At 46.7% G+C, this 21,311-nt stretch overlaps 1 protein-coding gene across 1 annotated transcript in view; it reads left to right on the plus strand.

Annotated features, from left to right (window-relative positions):
• Positions 1–2,303: 2,303 nt before the first annotated feature.
• LOC140725170 (kunitz-type protease inhibitor 1-like) overlaps positions 2,304–21,311 on the plus strand; it is a 72,704-nt gene continuing 53,696 nt past the window's right edge. The window contains exons 1-2 of the mRNA XM_073040271.1: positions 2,304–2,402; positions 6,185–6,695. Coding sequence (XP_072896372.1) covers positions 2,349–2,402; positions 6,185–6,695 — 565 coding nt within the window. The 5' untranslated portion in view covers positions 2,304–2,348. The remainder of the gene's footprint in view (positions 2,403–6,184; positions 6,696–21,311) is intronic.

Here is a 21,311-nt window from a genome sequence, read left to right on the forward strand (position 1 = left end):
GATAATTTATGTGATTCAATTTAACCTAAGCCAAATTCGGCAATTTCATCCTTAGACATGATTGACAGCGAAATTATCCAATCATTTCTACACTCTTCTATGAGTAGCATTGTCACAAGGCAATCATCTCAAATTCTCGCAATGTATTTGGAATCACACTCTCTGGATTTCTATTCCAGGACTCCAGCTCACGGACCTGCTGATAATTAAAACAGCCCTGCATCAGCAGTCACACACAAAATGCTGGTGGAACACAGCAGGCCAGGCAGCATCTATAAGGAGAAGCACTGTCGACGTTTCAGGCTGAGACCCTTCGTCAGGACCTCGTGTCTGCATCAGCAGTGCTGATGTTTGAAAGAATCAGCTACAATAATATCCTTCATGATCCTGTATAAACGCCACCTGATTAAAGCTGCAAGAACTGCCTAAGACTCTCCTATTGAAGCATGAATCAATTATGCAGTTTGCAATTGGGCTCAGGTCTTAGCAGGTTCTCAGTGACATAAATACCATTGCCTACTTGCAGTTGAAGTCAGCTGACCAATGACTCAAGTCCCTGCAGTTGATGCCTGTGCATAAGATACCAGATGACCAGATAGATTTGGAGCACACATGGTGAGACTAATGCATAATTCCATTAACTAGCTATGAATAGTGCCAGCTCTATACATTCAGGAGCACTCTTCACAAGGACTCCGCTGTCTGCAATGAGACATCACTAAGCTGCCCTAAGCTAACTTTGCTGCCCTGTATATGACCAAGCTGACATTGTGTAGCCAGGAAGCAGCTTGTAATCATTCCAACGATTGGTGAGTTCATTGTTCCCTGCCTCAGCCTGATCAACTTGGGAATTCAGCAGCAGGCTAGACTTGTCAGTCACCGCAGGCTGCAAAAACCAATGTATGGGATGTGCACAAGTCATCTCAGAGGAAGAAGCTTTCCACTATTAATATATGCCATCTTACTTTAGGTCTAGGTTGTAATGAACCCTTCTCAAGACACAGACATCATTGGTAAGTCCACCATCTCCTTCCCAATCCTATTCTGCTTATAAATATAATGTCTACAGATTTGAAACAACCTGAGTTGACAGCTCAAGTCAGACATGTTCAGTCAGGGGACTGGGGTCACATACATGCCTGGTCACAAAAGGGCGATGGGTTTCCATCCATCAAAGACAGTGGTGAACATTGTTCCCAAAGTCAATGACCCCTAATTCAGATGAAAATATGTAAGTCTGAATCCAAGTTGATGTCGCTCCTGGTGGTCAGGAGCTCGATAGAGTGAAGAGCCTATTTCCATGCTATATCTCTCTATGACTCTATGAATTGGGTGACCTAAAGATTGTAGGGAAGCTCCCCATATCAGAACTTAAAATCCTGGGAATTTTCAAAAAATTGCAGGTCAAACCAGGAGAGCACTCATGTGAGCACCTTGTTTCAAAGCTAAATGATCTCTGATCAAGTAGAGATCTTTTTTATTTCTCCAATGCCAAATTCCAAACCACAGCTTCAAGAGCAGGTCAGAGGTTAACCATCCTGAAGTGAGTGCCTTACCTCCGAAAACCTAAAGTCTTCCACTATGTAAAAGGTGCAGGTCAGAATACAAACTTTGATGATAAATATACCTTGAAATTTGAGGGTCACAACAGAATACTCTCCATTTGCCTGGAATAGTGCAGTTCCAACTATAATTAAGTTTGACACCATCCAGAACTAAGCAGCCTGTTTGATAGGCATTCATTTCAGCACATTAAACATTCACATCCTCTCTCACCTATGCACAGTGGCTACAGTGTGCACCATCTAGAAAATATACCGCCACTGTTCCTCTGGGTTACTCTGACAGCACGTGGCCCTGGTTTCCTGTCAGTATTTGCTGTCAAGCTAATTGAATCAAATCATGGGATATTATACCATTTTAGTCAAGATCAGCGATGTGCAAAAGAAAATTTGGAACTACAGAAAAGTGATGTCCCTCGTCAAGTTTGGGCTCATAGTGGCACAGCTAGTAGAGCTGTCTGACTGCTCCAGGGACCTCTATATGGAGTTTGCATGTTCTTCCTATCCACACCTGGGTTTTCTCAAGGTCCTTCTGGTCTCCACTTGTTACATATTCCATATGACTTACTGCCAAAAAATTGTTTAGTGGAAGTTCCTGGTGCTGATTAATCTGGTGCTTCAATCATGGAGGGAAGAGGATATTCTACTTGGCTCATGACAGAGATCTGAGTAATAATGAAAGAACTTCCATTCATGTATTTATATAATACATTTCACAATTTTAGAACAGAGTGCAGCACTGTGGATTACTCACAAAGTTTGTCCACTCCTGTGAAGTAGTGAGAAATGGCACAGAGAGCCAGGAGGTGGGAGCAACGAGATAATCTGTTTAGGACTGGGGTGAGCAGGTGTGGAGTGTGGGAATGTGCTGGCTGGAGATAATTAGGATGAGCTAAGGGTATAAGTTAGTGTGCTGAGCAGGCTGGTGGGAAGGATGAGTGAAACTGGTGCTTGAATATGGGGTGAAAAGAGTGGCTGAGGGGCAGCTGGATATGGGGCAATGTGATGAGGGCAGAGAGTTGGGATGCAGAAGGGTGGATGAATATTGGGGAGGTGAGTGAGTGTGGTCTGGCTGTAGGACTGGTGGGTGAGGGAGGGTTGAGTGTTGGGCTGGTGGGTGAGGGAGGGTTGAGTGTTGGGACTGGTGGGTGAGGGAGGGTTGAGCGTTGGGGCTGGTGGGCGAGGGAAGACTGAGTGTTGGGGCTGGTGGGTGAGGGAGAACTGAGTGTTGGGCTGGTGGGTGAGGGAGGGCTGAGTGTTATGTTGGGCTGGTGGGCGAGGGAGGGCTGAGTGTTGACTGGTGGATGAGGAGGGTTGAGTGTTGTTGGGTTGGTGGGTGAGGGAAGGCTGAGGGTTGGTGGGCGAGGGAGGGCTGAGTGTTGGTTGGTGGGTGAGGGAGGACTGAGTGTTATGTTGGGCTGGTGGGTGAGGGAGGGCTGTGTGTTGATTGGTGGGTGAGGTGGATTGAGTGTTGGTTGGTGGGTGAGGGAGGGCTGAGTGTTGGTTGGTGGGTGAGGTGGATTGAGTGTTGGTTGGTGGGTGAGGTGGATTGAGTGTTGGTTGGTGGGCGAGGGAGAGCTGAGTGTTGGTTGGTGGGCGAGGGAGGGCTGAGTGTTGGTTGGTGGGTGAGGAGGGCTGAGTGTTGGTTGGTGGGTGAGGAGGGCTGAGTGTTGGTTGGTGGGTGAGGAGGGCTGAGTGTTGGTTGGTGGGTGAGGAGGGCTGAGTGTTGGTTGGTGGGTGAGGAGGGTTGAGTGTTGGTTGGTGGGTGAGGGAGGACTGAGTGTTGTGTTGGACTGGTGGGTGAGGGAGGGCTGAGCATTGACTGGTGGGTGAGGGAGGACTGAGCGTTGGGGCTGGTGGGTGAGGGAGGGCTGAGTGTTGACCGGTGGATGAGGAGGGTTGAGTGTTGTTGGGTTGGTGGGTGAGGGAGGGCTGTGTGTTGATTGGTGGGCGAGGGAGGGCTGTGTGTTGATTGGTGGGCGAGGGAGGGCTGTGTGTTGATTGGTGGGCGAGGGAGGGCTGTGTGTTGATTGGTGGGCGAGGGAGGGCTGAGTGTTGGTTGGTGGGCGAGGGAGGGCTGAGTGTTGACTGGTGGGTGAGGAGGGATGAGTGTTGACTGGTGGGTGAGGAAGGTTGAGTGTTGGTTGGTGGGTGAGGGAGGACTGAGTGTTGTGTTGGACTGGTGGGTGAGGGAGGGCTGAGCGTTGAGGCTGGTGGGCGAGGGAGGGCTGAGTGTTGATTGGTGGGCGAGGGAGGGCTGAGTGTTGGTTGGTGGGCGAGGGAGGGCTGAGTGTTGACCGGTGGATGAGGAGGATTGAGTGTTGTTGGGTTGGTGGGTGAGGGAGGGCTGAGTTTTGACTGGTGGGTGAGGGAGGGCTGTGTGTTGACTGGTGGGTGAGGTGGATTGAGTGTTGGTTGGTGGGCGAGGGAGGGTTGAGTGTTGACTGGTGGGTGAGGGAGGGCTGAGCATTGACTGGTGGGTGAGGGAGGACTGAGTTTTGGGCTGGTGGGTGAGGGAGGGCTGAGTGTTGACTGGTGGGTGAGGGAGGACTGAGTGTTGACTGGTGGGTGAGGTGGATTGAGTGTTGGCTGGTGAGGGAGGGCTGAGTTTTGACTGGTGGATGAGGAGGGTTGAGTTTTGACTGGTGGGAAGGGAGGGTTGAGTGTTGTGTTGACTGGTGGGTGAGGGAGGGCTGAGTGTTGACTGGTGGGTGAGGGAGGACTGAGTGTTGTGTTGGCTGGTGGGTGAGGGAGGACTGAGTGTTGTGTTGACTGGTGGGTGAGGGAGGGCTGAGTTTTGACTGGTGGGTGAGGGAGGGCTGAGTGTTGACTGGTGGGTGAGGGAGGGCTGAGTGTTGACTGGTGGGTGAGGAGGGCTGAGTGTTGACTGGTGAGTGAGGAGGGTTGAGTGTTGGTTGGTGGGTGAGGAGGGTTGAGTGTTGGTTGGTGGGTGTGGAGGGTTGAGTGTTGGTTGGTGGGTGAGGAGGGTTGAGTGTTGGTTGGTGGGTGAGGGAGGACAGTGTTGTGTTGGACTGGTGGGTGAGGGAGGGCTGAGCATTGACTGGTGGGTGAGGGAGGACTGAGCGTTGGGGCTGGTGGGCGAGGGAGGGCTGAGTGTTGACCGGTGGATGAGGAGGGTTGAGTGTTGTTGGGTTGGTGGGCGAGGGAGGGCTGTGTGTTGATTGGTGGGCAAGGGAGGGCTGTGTGTTGATTGGTGGGCGAGGGAGGGCTGAGTGTTGACTGGTGGGCGAGGGAGGGCTGAGTGTTGACTGGTGGGCGAGGGAGGGCTGAGTGTTGACTGGTGGGCGAGGGAGGGATGAGTGTTGGTTGGTGGGTGAGGGAGGACTGAGTGTTGTGTTGGACTGGTGGGCGAGGGAGGGCTGAGTGTTGAGGCTGGTGGGCGAGGGAGGGCTGAGTGTTGGTTGGTGGGTGAGGGAGGGCTGAGTGTTGACCGGTGGATGAGGAGGGTTGAGTGTTGTTGGGTTGGTGGGTGAGGGAGGGCTGAGTGTTGACTGGTGGGTGAGGGAGGGCTGAGTGTTGACTGGTGGGTGAGGGAGGGCTGTGTGTTGACTGGTGGGTGAGGTGGATTGAGTGTTGGTTGGTGGGCGAGAGAGGGTTGAGTGTTGACTGGTGGGTGAGGGAGGACTGAGTTTTGGGCTGGTGGGTGAGGGAGGGCTGAGCGTTGACTGGTGGGTGAGGAGGGTTGAGTGTTGTTGGGTTGGTGGGTGAGGAGGATTGAGTGTTGGGCTGGTGGGTGAGGGAGGACTGAGTGTTGGGCTGGTGGGTGAGGGAGGACTGAGTGTTGACTGGTGGGTGAGGGAGGACTGAGTGTTGACTGGTGGGTGAGGGAGGACTGTTGACTGGTGGGTGAGGTGGATTGAGTATTGGCTGGTGAGGGAGGGCTGAGTTTTGACTGGTGGATGAGGAGGGTTGAGTTTTGACTGGTGGGAAGGGAGGGTTGAGTGTTGTGTTGACTGGTGGGCGAGGAGGGCTGAGTGTTGGCTGGTGGGAAGGGAGGGTTGAGTGTTGTGTTGACTGGTGGGTGAGGGAGGGCTGAGTGTTGACTGGTGGGTGAGGGAGGACTGAGTGTTGTGTTGACTGGTTGGTGAGGGAGGGCTGAGTGTTGACTGGTGGGTGAGGAGGGTTGAGTTTTGTGTTGACTGGTGGGTGAGGGAGGGCTGAGTGTTGACTGGTGGGTGAGGGAGGGCTGAGTTTTGACTGGTGGGTGAGGGAGGGCTGAGTTTTGACTGGTGGGTGAGGGAGGGCTGAGTTTTGACTGGTGGGTGAGGAGGGTTGAGTGTTGACTGGTGGGTGAGGAGGGCTGAGTTTTGAGTTGGCTGGTGGGTGAGGGAGGGCTGAGTTTTGACTGGTGGGTGAGGGAGGGCTGAGTGTTGACTGGTGGGTGAGGAGGGTTGAGTTTAGTGTGGGCTGGTGGGTGAGAGCGCTGAGTGTATGGGATGAGCAAGCGCTGGAGTGGATGTTGGACATGAGCTGAGCTTGGGTGTTGGGAGTGGAACGGGAATGAGCCGAAGGGGCGTTGTGATGAAACTCTGCTGAGTGCTGTGTTATGGGGCTGGGTGTTGGGATGTACTAGGTGTTGTGTTACACTTCCTGTTGTACAGGGGAGGGCACAGCGCCCGTTTCCGCATTCACCTGCGGATTCAGAGATCATCTCGCAACGGCCCTGGAGCGCCGGCAACATGACCAGCCCTAGCTTGCCGACCTTCTCCCTGCTAGCCTGCCTGCTATTGCTGCCGCTGCCCCGGGGCAGCAGGGTCGCCGTAGCTGAAGAATGCCCGCAAAACTTCGAGCTGGGTCCGGAAGACTTCGTCCTGGATACGGACGCCTCTGTGGCGGCGGGCGCCACCTTCCTGAGCTCGCCCGAGGTGAGCCGCACCCGTGACTGTGTGCGGGTCTGCTGCCGCCTCCGAGGCTGTAACGTGGTCCTGCTGGAGGACGTGGCCGGCCAGTCCACGGTCGAGCCCATGTACCGGACCATCAAGGGCTGCTTCCTCTTCAACTGCCTCTACAACAAGGACTACGTCTGCCAGTTCTTCAGGAGGGTTGGTTTCAGCAACTTCATCCTCAATGACGTCTATCAAGAGTACCTCAAGCCCAGGTCACCTGAAGAAGGTAAACGAACTCGCCACCCTCCGTCTCGCTGCCCTCCCCACCACACCCCTGTTTCCTTGTCCCCCACCCCAACTCTTCTCCATCTATCCATCCGCCCCCCCATTACTGTCTCCATCCCAGCCCCATCCCAACGTCCACCCACCCGCCATTTCTTCGTTCCCCCCCCACCCCACACTCCTTCCCGTCTACCACCTCCTGCTCTCCGTCCCTCCACCCCCTCCCCTCACTCCTTTCCGAACCCCCCCACACCCTGTCACTCCTTCCTGTTCATCCTATCCCTCCCTTACCCCATCACTGCAGTCCCCTCACCCTCATCTGGCTGTCCCCTTCCACCATCTTGCTGTACCACCCCACTCCCAGTCTCTCTGTTTCCTCATTCCTTCCTATTCTTTCCTTACCTCCCGTCTCCCCAGTCACTCTTTCCTCCATCTCTCCATCCTGTCTTTCCTCCCCTATTGCCTCTCCTTCCCCCACTCGTTACTCCCTCCCGTCACTCTGTCCCCCTCACACCCTGTCTCTCCATTCCCACTCATCAAGCCTCACAGTTTTCTCTAAATCCCTGTCTCTCTGCAGCCCTCTAACTCCCGTCCGTCTTCCTTTACCCTCCCAAATACCTCCTTCCCATCTCTGACCCTCATCTCAAACCCGCCGTCAGCCCTGTATCTCTTGCCCCCACCCTCTCATTTTCTCATTTCCATCCTCTTGTCTCTCACTTCCTTGTTCCTCCCTCCACCTAGTTTTTCACTTCCTCTCCCCCCCACCCCCTCCATAAATACTGCCCGACTTGCATTGACTTCCTCCAGCATTGTATGTGTTTCGGTCAAGCTTTCTAACATCTGCAGAATCTCTTTTGTACAATCAATCAAGTGTTTTTGAATTGTGTTCTCAACTGTATGGATATAACAAAACAAATTTTCATGAAGGAAGATTCCTCTTGTAGCATTGACAAATGATCTGACAACATTGTTTGAGGGGTAAATGGATAGAAGAACCTTGGAGCAAAAAAAACCTGCTCCAATGCAGGGTCTTGACACGAAACGTCAACCAAGCCTTTGTCTTCTTCCAGTATTTTGTTTTTTTTTGCTGAGATGTAAAATGTTGGGCAGGGCACTAGAAGCTATTGTCCTTGAAATGATGTCTTTGGATCTTCTAAATGTGAAAATCTTCAAGGACAAGTGCAATTACTTCCTGTCTTTCAAATAGCTAATCAATGAATGTTATCTGAATGGTGTTGGCAAAGTCCATTAACTCTTCTATATGTCGAAAGTACTATCATTTTCTCTGGACAGTCCTAAAATGATACAGAGCCAATGAAGCACTTTTAGTTTGTAATTTGGAGGCCAATTTGTGCATTGTGAAATCCCATACACAGAAACAAATTCATGATCCAAGGCACTTTTTGTGAGTTGATTTGATGTGGCAAACGCTCTACAAATTGCACCCGTCTCTTTTCTGAAATTGTTTTGATCTCCAGTTGAAATAATCTATCAGTCTGTCTTTCAAAGGTGTTACCTTCAATGTTTCTCTATAATGGGCTGGATTGAGTTGGGCGCAGCTCATGCTTTGCATAATAATTATGAATTGTCCAAACAGTTGACAAACAAGTTGAGATAGAATAAGATGCGAGAAATTGCTGGAAATCCAGAGCAACACACACAAAATGCTAGAGGAACTCGGCAGGCCAGGCAGCATCAATGGAAAAGAGCAAACAGACATTGTTGGGCCAAGACCCTTCTTCAGTCCTGATGAAGAGTCTCTGCCAGAATCATTACTCCTTTCGATGGATGCTGCTTAGCCTGCTGAGTTCTTCCAGCAGGATAGAATCGGAAACAGTTGATCACATTCAAATGAATTGGACTACATTAGATGACACACAGATACAGAATGAGCCCAGCCCCTCAGCTCAGGGCAATATTCTGCATATTGCCCGTGAATTTATTTGTGTGTCCACATCTGATTTCCAGTGCCTTCTATATTACTCCAATCTAGATAGATGTGGAATTTTGTAATGTATTGATGTGAAAATGCTAGAAAAGCTCGCAGGTCAGGCAGCATCTGTGGAAAAAGAAACAAACAACTTATCAGATCTGTGACTTTTCGTTGGGAAGCTCGCAAATTTCTGCAGATGTACTGCAGAGAGCATTCTAACTGACTGCATCACTGTCTGGCATGGAGGGCTACTGTTCAGGATCAAAATAAGCTGCAGAGAGTTGTAAACTTAGTCATCTACATCAAGGTCACTAGTCTCCATAGCACCTAGAACATCTTCAAGGAGTGATGCCTCAGAAAGGCAGCATCCATCACTAAGAACCCCCATCACCCAGGTTGTTTTTTGTTCTCATTGTTACCATCAGGAAAGTGGTACAGAAGCCTGAAGGCACATTCTCAATGATTCAGGAACAGCTTCTTCCCCTCTGCCATCTGATTTTTGAATGGACAGTAAACCCATGAACCCTACCTCACTACTTTTTTATAACTTCCACCTTTGCACTAATTTAATTTAACTAACACACACACACACACACACACACACACACACACACACACACACACACACACACACACACACACACACACACACACACACACACACACACACACACACACACACACACACACACACACACACACACACACACACACACACACACACACACCTCCTTATCCGCGGATTCCGCATGCGCGAATTCAACCAACCGTGAATCGCGAAAAGCCAGAAGTGCTCTTCCAGCACTTGTTGCTCATGCATGTACAGACTTTTTTGTCATTATTCCCTAAACAATGCAGTACAACAACCATTTTACATAGCATTTACATTGTATTAGGTATTTTAAGTAATCTAGAGATGATTTAAAGTATACTGGAGGATGTGCGTGGGTTATCGTGGATCGGGATTGAAAAAAATCGGAAGTTCTCTTACTAAGTAAGTTGAAGCAGGTACATCTGGTATTGTTTAGGGTCAGTTAGTCAAATGTTTGTCTTAGTATATAGTATATATTTTACCTTTCTATGAATATAAAACACTTAAAAACGTATGTTTCAGTGCCGGGCTCGGGTACGGAATTTCCCCAGATCGATCTAGTGACAGATCGCTATCAAGTGTGCTCTCCACTGTGCCGGGTTGATGTGGAGGATCAAAAACCCAAAACCCAATAATTAAACCACTGTGTTGCTTAGTAATAATTGTAGCTTTCATCAGGGCAGAGCCTTTCTCACCTTATCCTTTAAAATTGTTCCGATCATTGACCGACGTAGCCTAACGCATTTCCGATGGCGTTTCACCTCTTTCCGATCGCTTTATTATTTCCACTTTATTTTCAATCGTGATCGTGATTATTTTCGTGAACAGAAACACTGCGGATTCAGATCTCTACCGCTGGGTCCTAATGTTCACCGCACTGAGACAGGTTAAATAAGGTCTGGGGTTCCGCTGGGTCCTAAGGTCCAGCGCATTGAGACAGGTTGAATAAGGGACTTGAACATCCGAATTTTGGTATCCGCGGGGGGTCCCAGAACCAATCCCCCGCGGATAAGGAGGGCCGACTGTATGTGTGTGTGTGTGTGTATAATATATATGTTTTGTAATTCACAGTACTTTTCTCTATTATGTATTGCATAGTACTGCTGCTACAAAGACTCCAAATTTCACAACATGTACTGATGATATTAAACCTGAGTCTGAATGTACAGAACTAACTGGGTGCTTTGTACAGAGCAGCTATCTGGTCACTAGTGTGTTCCAGCACACTGTGTCTCAGTACACTCATGTTGTCTCTGCGTGGATTGCTATGTGGCAAAACTTGCTTCAGGGGATTTTCACTATTTAGCTTCTGGTTGTACTTCTGCCAGACTCTGTAAAGGAGCAAGTTTCCAATCAGGTGGCTTCTTTCATTGAGTTAGTATTCCAAAAAGTATCACTGCTTATCACAGAATGAATTAGTGTTGATATTAGTCTCACAGAAATCGCATATTTTTGTTACCTTCCCTGATTCTTTCCTGAATACACTAATGTGAGTTATTAAGAAATCTAAATAATTGAATGACGTATTCAAATAGCTGAAAAAGTAATTTAAAGGTTAAGCAACACACACAAAATACTGGAGAAGACAGCAAGCCAAGCAGCATTTGTGGAAAATTGACATTTTGGGCCGAGACCCTTAGGCAGGACTCTTTCCCATAGATCCTCCAGCATTTTGTGTCTGTTGCTTGCACTTCCAGCATCTGCAGATTTTCTCTTCTTTGTAATTTAAAGGTTAACTTCAGTTTACCAAAGCGAACCTGTACTTTTTCCGAAACACATCCCACAGAGTGCTTACATTGAACAGGTTCCTTCTTTAGACCAGATCTGTAGTACTGCACTCTGTTCTGGGTTTGTGCTATAATATAGATATAGAACTGAAGAAGGTGCGAAGGAATTGCCAGAGGAGATGGCAACGCAGTGGCACAGCAGGTGGTGTTTCCGCTACAGCTCCAGCGACCTGGGTTCAATTCTGACTTCAGGTGTTCTCGCTGTGACTGGTTGGGTTCCCCCTCGTCCGCCACCTCATCATCCCAAACCTTGAGGTTCTGGTTGATATTAAATTGCCACTAGTATAGGTGGATGGTGGGAGAATAAAGGTGGAGTTGATGTGCACACAAAGAGAATAGTTTATTGGAAAATAAGTTGGTCAATGGGACTGCTCTGAGACCTGGTGTGAATGGGCTCCCCACCCCCTTGTTGCAAATAAGAATACCGAAATGCCCCAGCTAATTTTATAGCAAAATGGAGACTTACTTAATAAAGAGCTTTAAAATTGGGGATGTATTTTCTTGGGTAGATAGAAAAATGTTTCCATATGGGAGAAACCAAAACGAACAAAGGAATCCAGGTGAGAAAGTGAACCATGCCTATTACAGCTGAGGGGATTTTCATTGAAGGGAATTTAGGTGGTTTACAAGGAAGAATCGTGTAGGAAGATTTTAATTTTTATGGCGCAGTCTTGTGTCTCACACCAAATGATGTACTTTTCGCAATGTAGTCAAGGGGGACAGCAGGCAGATTTTATTTATTTATTTTGTGATACTACATGGGGTTGGCCCTTCCTGCCCTTTGAACCATACCGCCCCAAAAACCTCTAACAAACCCAATTAACCCGAACATAATCACAGAACAATTTACAATGACCAATTAACCTATCCAGTACATCTTTGGACTGGGAAGAAACCAAGGTACCTGAAGAAAACCACACATTCCACGGAGACTCCTTACATAACGGTGCAGGAATTGAACTCCAGAACACCTTAAGATGGATTAGCATTGCCTTAACCATGGGGTTATCTGGGTCACATAAACAGCAATGAAATCAATTACTAAGTAATTTGTTTTGGCGAGGTCAGTCCAGCTGTCTGTTTCCCAGCTTTTGTTCGGTATTGTGGTGGGAGCATGCATGCCCACCAGAGGCTGTGGTGATTTGTGCTTAACGGTCTATAGAAATGGAAGGACTTCCAGTGGAATTGTGCTCTTTCAGGATCTTGATGAGCACAGTCAACAAACATGACCGTGAGATGTGGGAGAGAAGTGCAATATCCTGGGGAGACACCCATGGTCACGGGGAGAGCGTGCAAACCCCGCACAGACTGCACGACAAGTTGGGATGGAAACTGGATTGCAGGCAATGTGAGGCACCAACTCTACTAATAGCACAACAGTACTGACACATCGCGAGAATGAAAGCCATTCGCCCTTCATGGCTGTTTCATCAAAAGAATTGACATTCACCTAATGTGCTGAAAATTTATCCTGTCACTTGAAACAGACCAACTTTTACCAACAATATCATGTGCCTTTTGTTCTCTGGACAAGTAATAAGAGCTTGCATTTGTATAGCACATTTGAAATAGTACTATAGTCAAGATGTTTCTGTGGGGCATCATCAGTCAAAATCTTTGGCATTACCTACATAAAGACAGGTGACGAAACAATTGGTTGTGGCATTTAGGGAGTGACCTATAGGAGGGGAGTGTTTAAAGAGATGTTTGGAGGAGTTCTTGGCTTTTGCGACAAGGTAGGTGATGAAATGTCTTACAATTAAGAAGTGACAGAATTCAGGAATTTCTGCATTTTTCACTGTTTCAGGCATGTTTGAGTAAGTAGGACAGCATGATCAAGAGGTGAACATTTAATGCTAGTTATCAGATTAACCAGCTCTTCAGCATTCTAGTGAATTTCTTGTGCATCTGACAATGATCAAGTAGATTTGAGATAATATTAAGATGCCCATCAATGCTCTTCCTCTGCAACACTCTACCACCAACTGCAGGTTACCCTTTGAGCTCTGAGTGGGAGTGCAAGTCAGCAGCGATCAACAGTGATGTAAAGTTTGGGGATGATGATTGAGCTACAGAAATCATCATAGGTTGTAAAGATGCACACATATCTCCCAGAGTCAGACTTTTATGTGGATATAAGCCACTATTTGATCAGTCTGAAATAGCTGGCTTAGTAGTGTTTCAATGTTTAATGATCAATGTCATTCGTCTCCTATTGACAGCTCTTTGGGTCTTGCAAAGATAGTGAAAATGGTGGAAACCATTCTGTCTTTTCCAAAACTCATTGTTATATTCACAAGAATTATCCATTGGTTGTTTGGAGGTGAAAGCTTTTCCCCTGACTTTCCAGACTTTGAAAGTCAGCCCTGTGAGTCATTGTGAGGCTGAATACTTCCTTTTGTCTCAGTAACCATACATGGGCTCTGCACTACTAGGTCTGTCATGTCTAGAGTGTTTGACTCCATGATCTCCATTTGCATTAACATTTTGTATTTAGAACTTGGCTCAGCCTTAGATTTAAAATGATTGATTGTTTTTGCTTTGAGAGTTAGCAAGTGGAACTACCAATCATTACACATTTAGTATTTTGATTCTGTTAGGAGGGTGTTTATTGTTAGAGTTTAGGCTTCCACCTGATTCCTGACTCTTGAAAAGGAACAGTTGTTCTTAATGCTGGGGGCAGTTGTATGAAGTTAAGTGTTGACATAGTCCTTTGCAGCAGCCCCTCAGCACAACCGCCTGTATAATTTGAAAGATGTTACACAGCTTCACTTGTGATCATTATTCTCAGTCAAAAAGATTGGAGTTGGGTAACTATATTTGATATGAACAACAGTCTTTTTTTGGAAATAAAGAGATGAAAAGAAAATGCATTATTTTACTTGTGTAATGCAGGTGTCTCAACACATCCATTATCATCTGCTGTTGAGAAGGTAGGGCTGAGTTGCTTCTCAAGTTCTTTGCAGACCATCTGGTGAAGGTACTCACAGTACTGAGCACAGAGAGGCCCAGGGTAAGAGCTGCCAGGCTTTGACTAAATATTCATGAAAGAATAATGATTTATTTCCACCGGCCAGGGTAAATTTGAAGAGGGTCTTGCAAACGTCGATGCGTCCTGGTGTCCTGAACCCTTTGGGATGGTAGAGGGTGGAGATTTGGAAGGTGTTGTTGAAGAAACATTGGTAGGTTGTGGAGCGCGTTTTGGAAGCAATGCACTCTAATAGGCTTTGAGTGTTGGAGGGAGTTAATGTGTCATGTGGAGGACGGGTTGTGAATCCTGATGGTATTGAGCTTCTTGAAGGATAATGCAGCTTCTTTGAGCAAGTGGGGTAGTTTCACAAAGCCAGGATATTCAGCCCATGACTCACAGTTATGGCCATAGGGTTTATTTATTTAAAGTTACAAAACAGTAACTGGCCCTTCTGGCCCAACGGGCCAATGCCAGCTAATTACACCTATGTGATTACTAACCCATATGGTTTGCAATGTTGGTAGAAAGCCGAGCATCCATGTGGTCATGGAGAACATACAAACACCTTACAGTCGGCGACTGAATTGAACCTGGCTGCTGGCGCCATAATGGCGTTACGCTAACCGCTGTACTACCATGCTGCCCGTGGCCACTCTAGTTAAACCTGGACCTAATGATGAGGGAACTCAGCTATACTAATGCCATTGAATGACAAGGTTAAGCAAGTGGGTTAGACTTTATTGGTGATTTGTCATTGCTGGTTGTTTATGTTTTGGTCTTGTATAAGTGCTTTGTTACTCAAGGAATTGCACTGTTATCTCAGGGCAGAGATGGGCTGCCAATAAGCTCACCCATTTCCCCTTTACCGAGGAATGAACCCAATCAGTGGACTGCTTTTCACCCATTACCAAGGCTCACTGATGCCACATTTGATCAGTTGCTATCTTGGTGTCAAGAGGATTTCTTGTTTCATCTTTTGGATTCACCTCTTTAGATGAAAGCTGTAATGGAGGCTGGAGCTAAGTGGTCCTTGGAACATTAACTTGCACTAGTAATCAGTTTCATTGTCTATGTGTTGTTTGATGGCAACCTTTACAGATTGTGGTGTCATTCCCCAGACTGGCTTTTAACAAACTTTTTGTGATCACAACTTCCCATGTTGCTATGTAAATGCATAGAACTATAGAACACTACAGCACAGAAAACAAGACATTTGGCCCTTCTAGTCTGTCCCAAAACTTTATTCCACTAGTCCCATTGACCTGCACCCAGTCCATAACCCTCCAGGCCTCTCCATGTATCTATCCAATTTATTCTTAAAACTTAAGAGTGAGCCTGCATTTACCAAGTCAGATGGCAGTTCGTTCCACACTCCCACCACTTTGAGTGAAGAAGTTCCCCCTAATGTTCCCCCTAAACTTTTCCTCTTTCACCCTAAAGCCACGTCCTCTCGTATTTATCTCTCCTAATCTAAGTAGAAAGAGCCTACTCGCATTTACTGTCTATACCCCTCATAATTTTGTAAACCTCTATCAAATCCCCCCCTCATTCTTCTATGCTCCAAGGAATAAAGTCCTAACCTGTTCAATCTTTCCCTGTAACTCAACTCCTGAAGACCTGGCAACATCCTAGTAAATCTTCTCTGCACTCTTTCAATCTTACTGATATCCTTCTTATAGTTAGGTGACCAGAACTGCACACAATACTCCAAATTTGGCCTCACCAAAGTCTTATACAACCTCACCATAACCTCTCAACTCCCATACCCAATACTTTGATTTATGAATGCCAGGATGCCAAAAGCATCTTTACAACCCTGTCTTCCTGTGACGCCACTTTCAGGGAATTGTATCTGAACTCCCAGATTCCTTTGTTCCTCCGCACTCCTCAGTGCCCTACCATTTACTGTGTATATCCTATCTTGATTTGTCCTTCCAAAGTGCAACACCTCACACTTGTCTGCATTAAATTCCATCTGCCATTTTCTGGCCCATTTTTCCAGTTGGTCCAGATCCCTCTGCAAGCTTTGAAAGCCTTCCTCGCTGTCCACAACGCCTCCAATCTTAGTGTCATCAGCAAACATGCTGATCCAATTTACCACATTATCACCTAGATCATTGTTATAGACAACAAACAACAATGGTCCCAGCACAGATCCCTGAGGCACACCACTAGTCACAGGCCTCCAGTCTGAAAAGCAATCATCCACTACCACTGTCTTCTCCCACACAGACAATTTTGAATCCAGTTTACAACCTCTCCATGGATACCTAGTGTCTGAACCTTCTGAACTAACCTCCCATGTGGGACCTTCTTAAAGGACTTACTAAGGTCCATGTAGACAACATCCATAGCCTTTCCTTAATCTACTTTCTTGGTAACCTCCTCACAAAACTCGTTAAACACGATCTACCACACACAAAGCCATGCTGACTATCCTTAATCAGCCCTTGGCTGTCCAAATACTTGTGTATATCAGATCTCTCAGAACACTTTCAATAATTTACCTAATACTGATGTCAGGCTCACCGGCCTGTAATTACCTGGTTTGCTTTTGGAGCTTTTTTTAAGCAACAGAACGACATGAGCTACCCTCCAATCCTCTGGCACCGCACCCGTGGCTAAGGACATTTTACATATTTCTGCCAGGGCCCCTGCAATTTCCATACTAGTCTCTCTCAAGATCTGAGGAAATATCATGTCAGGCCCGGGGGATTTGTCTACCTTTATTCACTGTAAGGCAGCAAGCACCTCCTCCTCTTTAATCTCTATATGTTCCATGAAACTACTGCTTGTTTCCCTTCCTTCCATATATGCTATGCCAGTTTCCTGAGTAAATACTGATGCAAAAAAACTGTTTAAGATCTTCCCCCGTCTCGTGAGGCTCCCCACATAGATGACCACTCTGATCTTCTAGGGGACCAATTTTGTCCTTTACTATCCTTTTATTCTTAATATACTTGTAGAAACCCTTTAGGTTTACCTTCACATTATCTGCCAAAGCAACCTCATGTCTTTTTGCCTTTCTGATTTCCTTCTTTAGTATTTTCTATACTCTTCAAGTACCTCATTTGTTCCTTGTTACCTATACTTGCTAAACACCTCTTTCTTTTTTGCCAATATCCCTTGAAAACCAAGGTTCCCTAATCCTGTTAACTTTGCCTTTAATCCTGGCAGGAACATGCAAACTCTGCACTCTCATAATTTTGCCTTTGAAGGCCTTCTACTTACTGAACACATCCTTGCCCAATCCATTCTTCCTAGATCCTTTCTCATTTCCACAAAATTGGCCCTTGTCCAATTTAGAACCTCAACTCGAGGACCAGACCTATCCTTATCCATAATTAACTTGAAACTAATGACATTATGGTCACTGGACCTAAAATGTTCACCTACACATACTTCTGTCACCTGACCTGTCTGGTTCCCTAATAGGGGATCAAGTATTGCATCCTCTCTCGTTGGAACCTCTATATATTGATTTAGAAAACTTTCCTGAACATATTTGACAAACTCCAAGCCATCTAGCCCTTCCAGTGTGAGAGTCCCAGTCAGTATGTGGAAAGTTAAAATCCCCTACTATTACAACTTTCTGTTTCTTACATCAGACTGCTATCTCTCTACAGATTTGCTCCTCCAATTCTCTCTGACTATTGGGCGATCTATAATACAACCCTATTAGTGTGATCACACCTTTCCTGTTCCTCAGCTCCATCCATATAGCCTCTGTAGACAGGCCCTCCGGGCTGTCCTGTCTACGCACAGCTGTGATATTTTCCCTGTCTAGTAATGCCACTCCTCTCCCTTTCATCCCTCCCCCTCTATCACGTCTGAAACAACGGAACCCCGGAACATTAAGCTGCCAGTCCTGCCCCTCCTGCAGCCAAGTCTCACTAATAGCAATAATGTTGTAATCCCACCTGCCAATCCACGTCCTCAGCTCATCTGCCTACCTACAGTACTCCTTGCATTGAAATAGATGCACCTGAGAACATTTCTATCACGTACAAACCTTTGATTTCTGTCTACACATGCAGTCCTCACATGACCTCATTATCCTGCTCTAACACTCTGCTTCCCCTCCCCCTGCAAATCTTGTTTGAACCCCCTGGAGCAGCACTAGCAAATCTACCTGCAAGGATGTTAGTCCCCCTCCAGTTCAGATGCAAACCATCCCGTCGGAACAGGTCCCACCTTCCCTGGAACAAAGCCCAATTGACCAGAAACATGAAGCCCAATCTCCTGCACCATCTCCTTAGCCACGTATTTAGCTGCATTATTTTCCTATTTCTAGCCTCACTAGCACGTGACACAGGTAGCAATCCTGAGATTGCAAACCCAGAGGTCCTGTCCTTTAACTTTGCACCCAATTCCCTAAACTTTCTTTACAGGACCTCCTCCTCTTTCCTATCCACATCATTGGTCCCTACATGGACCACAACATCTGGCTGCTCCCCTCCCTCCCGAGAGTACAGAGAATTCAATCTGAGATATCGCGGACCCTGGCACCAGGGAGGCAACAGACCATCTGGGATTCTGGATCTCTCCCATAGAACCTCTTATCTGTCCCCTTAACTATTGAATCCCCTATCACTACTGCTGTCCTCTTTTCCCTCCTTCTTTTCTGAGCTGAGGGTCCAGTCTCAGTGCCAGAGACACAACCACTACAACTTGTCCCTGGTAGGTCGTCACCACCAACAGTATCCAAAATGGTATACTTATTGTTGATGGGAACAGCCACAGGGGTGCTCTGACTTTTAGGGGTGACTATCTCCCTGAAACTCCTGTCTATTTCTGCCTCTGCTTCACAAATGATCTGAAGTTCACCCAGCTCCAACTCTAGTTCCAGTTCTCTAACTCGGTTTGTCAGGAGCTGCAGATGGATGCACCTTTTACAGGTGTAGTCATCAGGGACAATTATGCTGTCCCTGACTGCATACGGAGTACTCGACTGCCCTAACTGCTGCCTCCATTTACCTACTCCTAAGTTTATTAAATTAATTAAAAGAACTTACCCAGCCTTGCCTCACTGCAAGCAAGCTAGTCCTTAGCCTCTGCTCGCCAAAGCCTCAAAGCTCCACTCCTACCCTGAGCCACTTACACACTGGCCAATCCTCTTCTTCTTTGAGTTTTTAATGGCAGTTGGCATCCACACTGTTGCGTTACTGCCATCTTCAGGATTTACTGTCCCTCATTGTCCATTCACTTGACTGCATAAAGTCATCTTTCCAGTCCCGACGTCTTTAAAAAAACTAAACAACCATTTCCTCCCCGATCCGTCTCCCCACATTCCACTAAACCTTTAACACTGTTCTCTACCAGTCCTATTTTGCGTAATTGCTGTAGCATTCGTTGTCTTTCCTGTGCAAATTTCCTGCATGAAATAAGGATATGCTCTATTGTTTCAGTCTCCTGACACAGATGACAAAAACCTGTCAGATGTTCTAGCTAATCCTCTTCAGCTACCCCTCCTTTTATTTGTTCCAGCCAATTATCTCAGGTACTCACTCCCTCTAATCAACTAATCAACACTCTGTTTAACCCTTCAGTTGTCCTCCACGCTCCTTTTAAAGCACACACACTTCAGCTGCTTCCCAGCACTCAGCGCTCTCCTGAGCCCCTCGCTCCTCCTGCTGCAACGGACCCATGATCAACATGCAATATGTTGTAACTGCACTGGACCATTGTGGCTAAGATCCAGACTGGTTCAGTAACTCAGTTTTCATAGTCAAACTGCATTTTATCCGGCCTCTTTTCCTCCATGGCTGCTGCTTGGTATCATGGAGTGAGTCAAATTGACTAAAGTGCTTTTATTATGATTGGGATCTGAGGAAGATTGACATGTGTTTCTGCTAATCATCTTTGAATATCTGGAGATAGCTTCAGCAGCCCAAGTTTCATTCTGATCTCTGGTGCTTTTTGCTCTGTGACTAATTTCTTTCCTCTGGTGTGCTCTGGTTTCTCCTGCCTCCCAAGGTCATGCTGCTTGCTTGTTTATGGATGCGATTGGGGGCTGTGGGAAGGATGAGCAACCGATCTATAGCCCTGTGGTTTAGGGAGCCATTCAAAGTTGAGGGGGAGAGAAGAGAAATGTAGTTGTCATTGGGAATTGTATGGTTGGGGGAATAGACACAATTCTCTACTGCAAGCATCAAGAGTCCCAAAGGCTGTGTTGTCTGCCTGGTGCCCAGGATCAGGATATCTCATCTGACCTGAGAAGGGATTTGCATTGGGAGGGGAAAGATTCACTTGATGTGATCCATGTGGATAAATGTCACAGACAGAACAAGGAAAGAGGTTCTGCTGAGGCAATTTGAGCAGCTAGGGACTAAATTAAAATGCAGGAGCAAAAAGGTAATAATGTCTGGATTTGTTACCTGAGCCAGGTGCTTAATGGTACAGGGCTAATAAGATTAGTAAAGCTGAATGCATGGCTCAGAGATTGGTGTGGGTTTGAATTTGTAGGACACTGGCACCAATATTGGGAAAAGAGGAAACTTTTGATGGAGCAGGATCCACGAGCCATGCTGGGACCAGAGTCCTGGCAGACCGCATAACTAGGGCTGTTGATAGGGCTTTAAACTAAGTAGTAGAGAGGTGGGTTCAACAGCCTGGAAAGTATGGATACTCCACGTGGAATATTGTGTACAGTTTTGGGCCCCATATCTAAGAATAGATGTGCTGGCATTGGTGAGGGTCCAGAGGAGGTTTACCAGAAGGTCACGGGAACAAAAAGGTTCATGTATGAGGAGTGTTTGATGGCTCTGGGCCGGTATTCGCTGGAGTTTAGAATAACGAAAGGGGTGGGATCTCATTGAAATATATAGATTATTGGCTGTCCTAAGTAGAGTGGACCTGGAGAGGATGTTTCCAATAGTGGGACAGTCTAGGACCAAAGGGCACAGACTCAGAATGCAAGAATGTCCGCGTGTCAATGGGGGAAAAAAATAGGAGAATGGGGTTGAAAGGGAAAATAAATAAGCCATGATTAAATATGGAACAGACTTGATGGAATGCATAGTCTAATTCTGCTCCTATATCTTATGGTTAATTGGACACTGTAAATTGCTCCTTCCCAATATATAAGTGAATGGTAGAATCGGTGGCTGGTTGAATGATAAAATACAGAATGTGATTACTGTAGGATTAGTTTAAATGGGGGGTTGAAGGTGAGTGCAGATTCTTTTGGCCAAAGGGCCTGTTTCTGTCTCTCTATGACACTACCCTTGATCTTCCTGAGTAATGTGTAACAGTTTTGTTTATTGTGAACATGGGCAGGCAAGCTTAAGGTGTGCAAGTTACAGAAATAACTATTTATTGTTCTCGGAAGCAAACAT

Source organism: Hemitrygon akajei, chromosome 3 (genome assembly GCF_048418815.1).
Source record: "Hemitrygon akajei chromosome 3, sHemAka1.3, whole genome shotgun sequence".
Taxonomy (NCBI): domain Eukaryota; kingdom Metazoa; phylum Chordata; class Chondrichthyes; order Myliobatiformes; family Dasyatidae; genus Hemitrygon; species Hemitrygon akajei.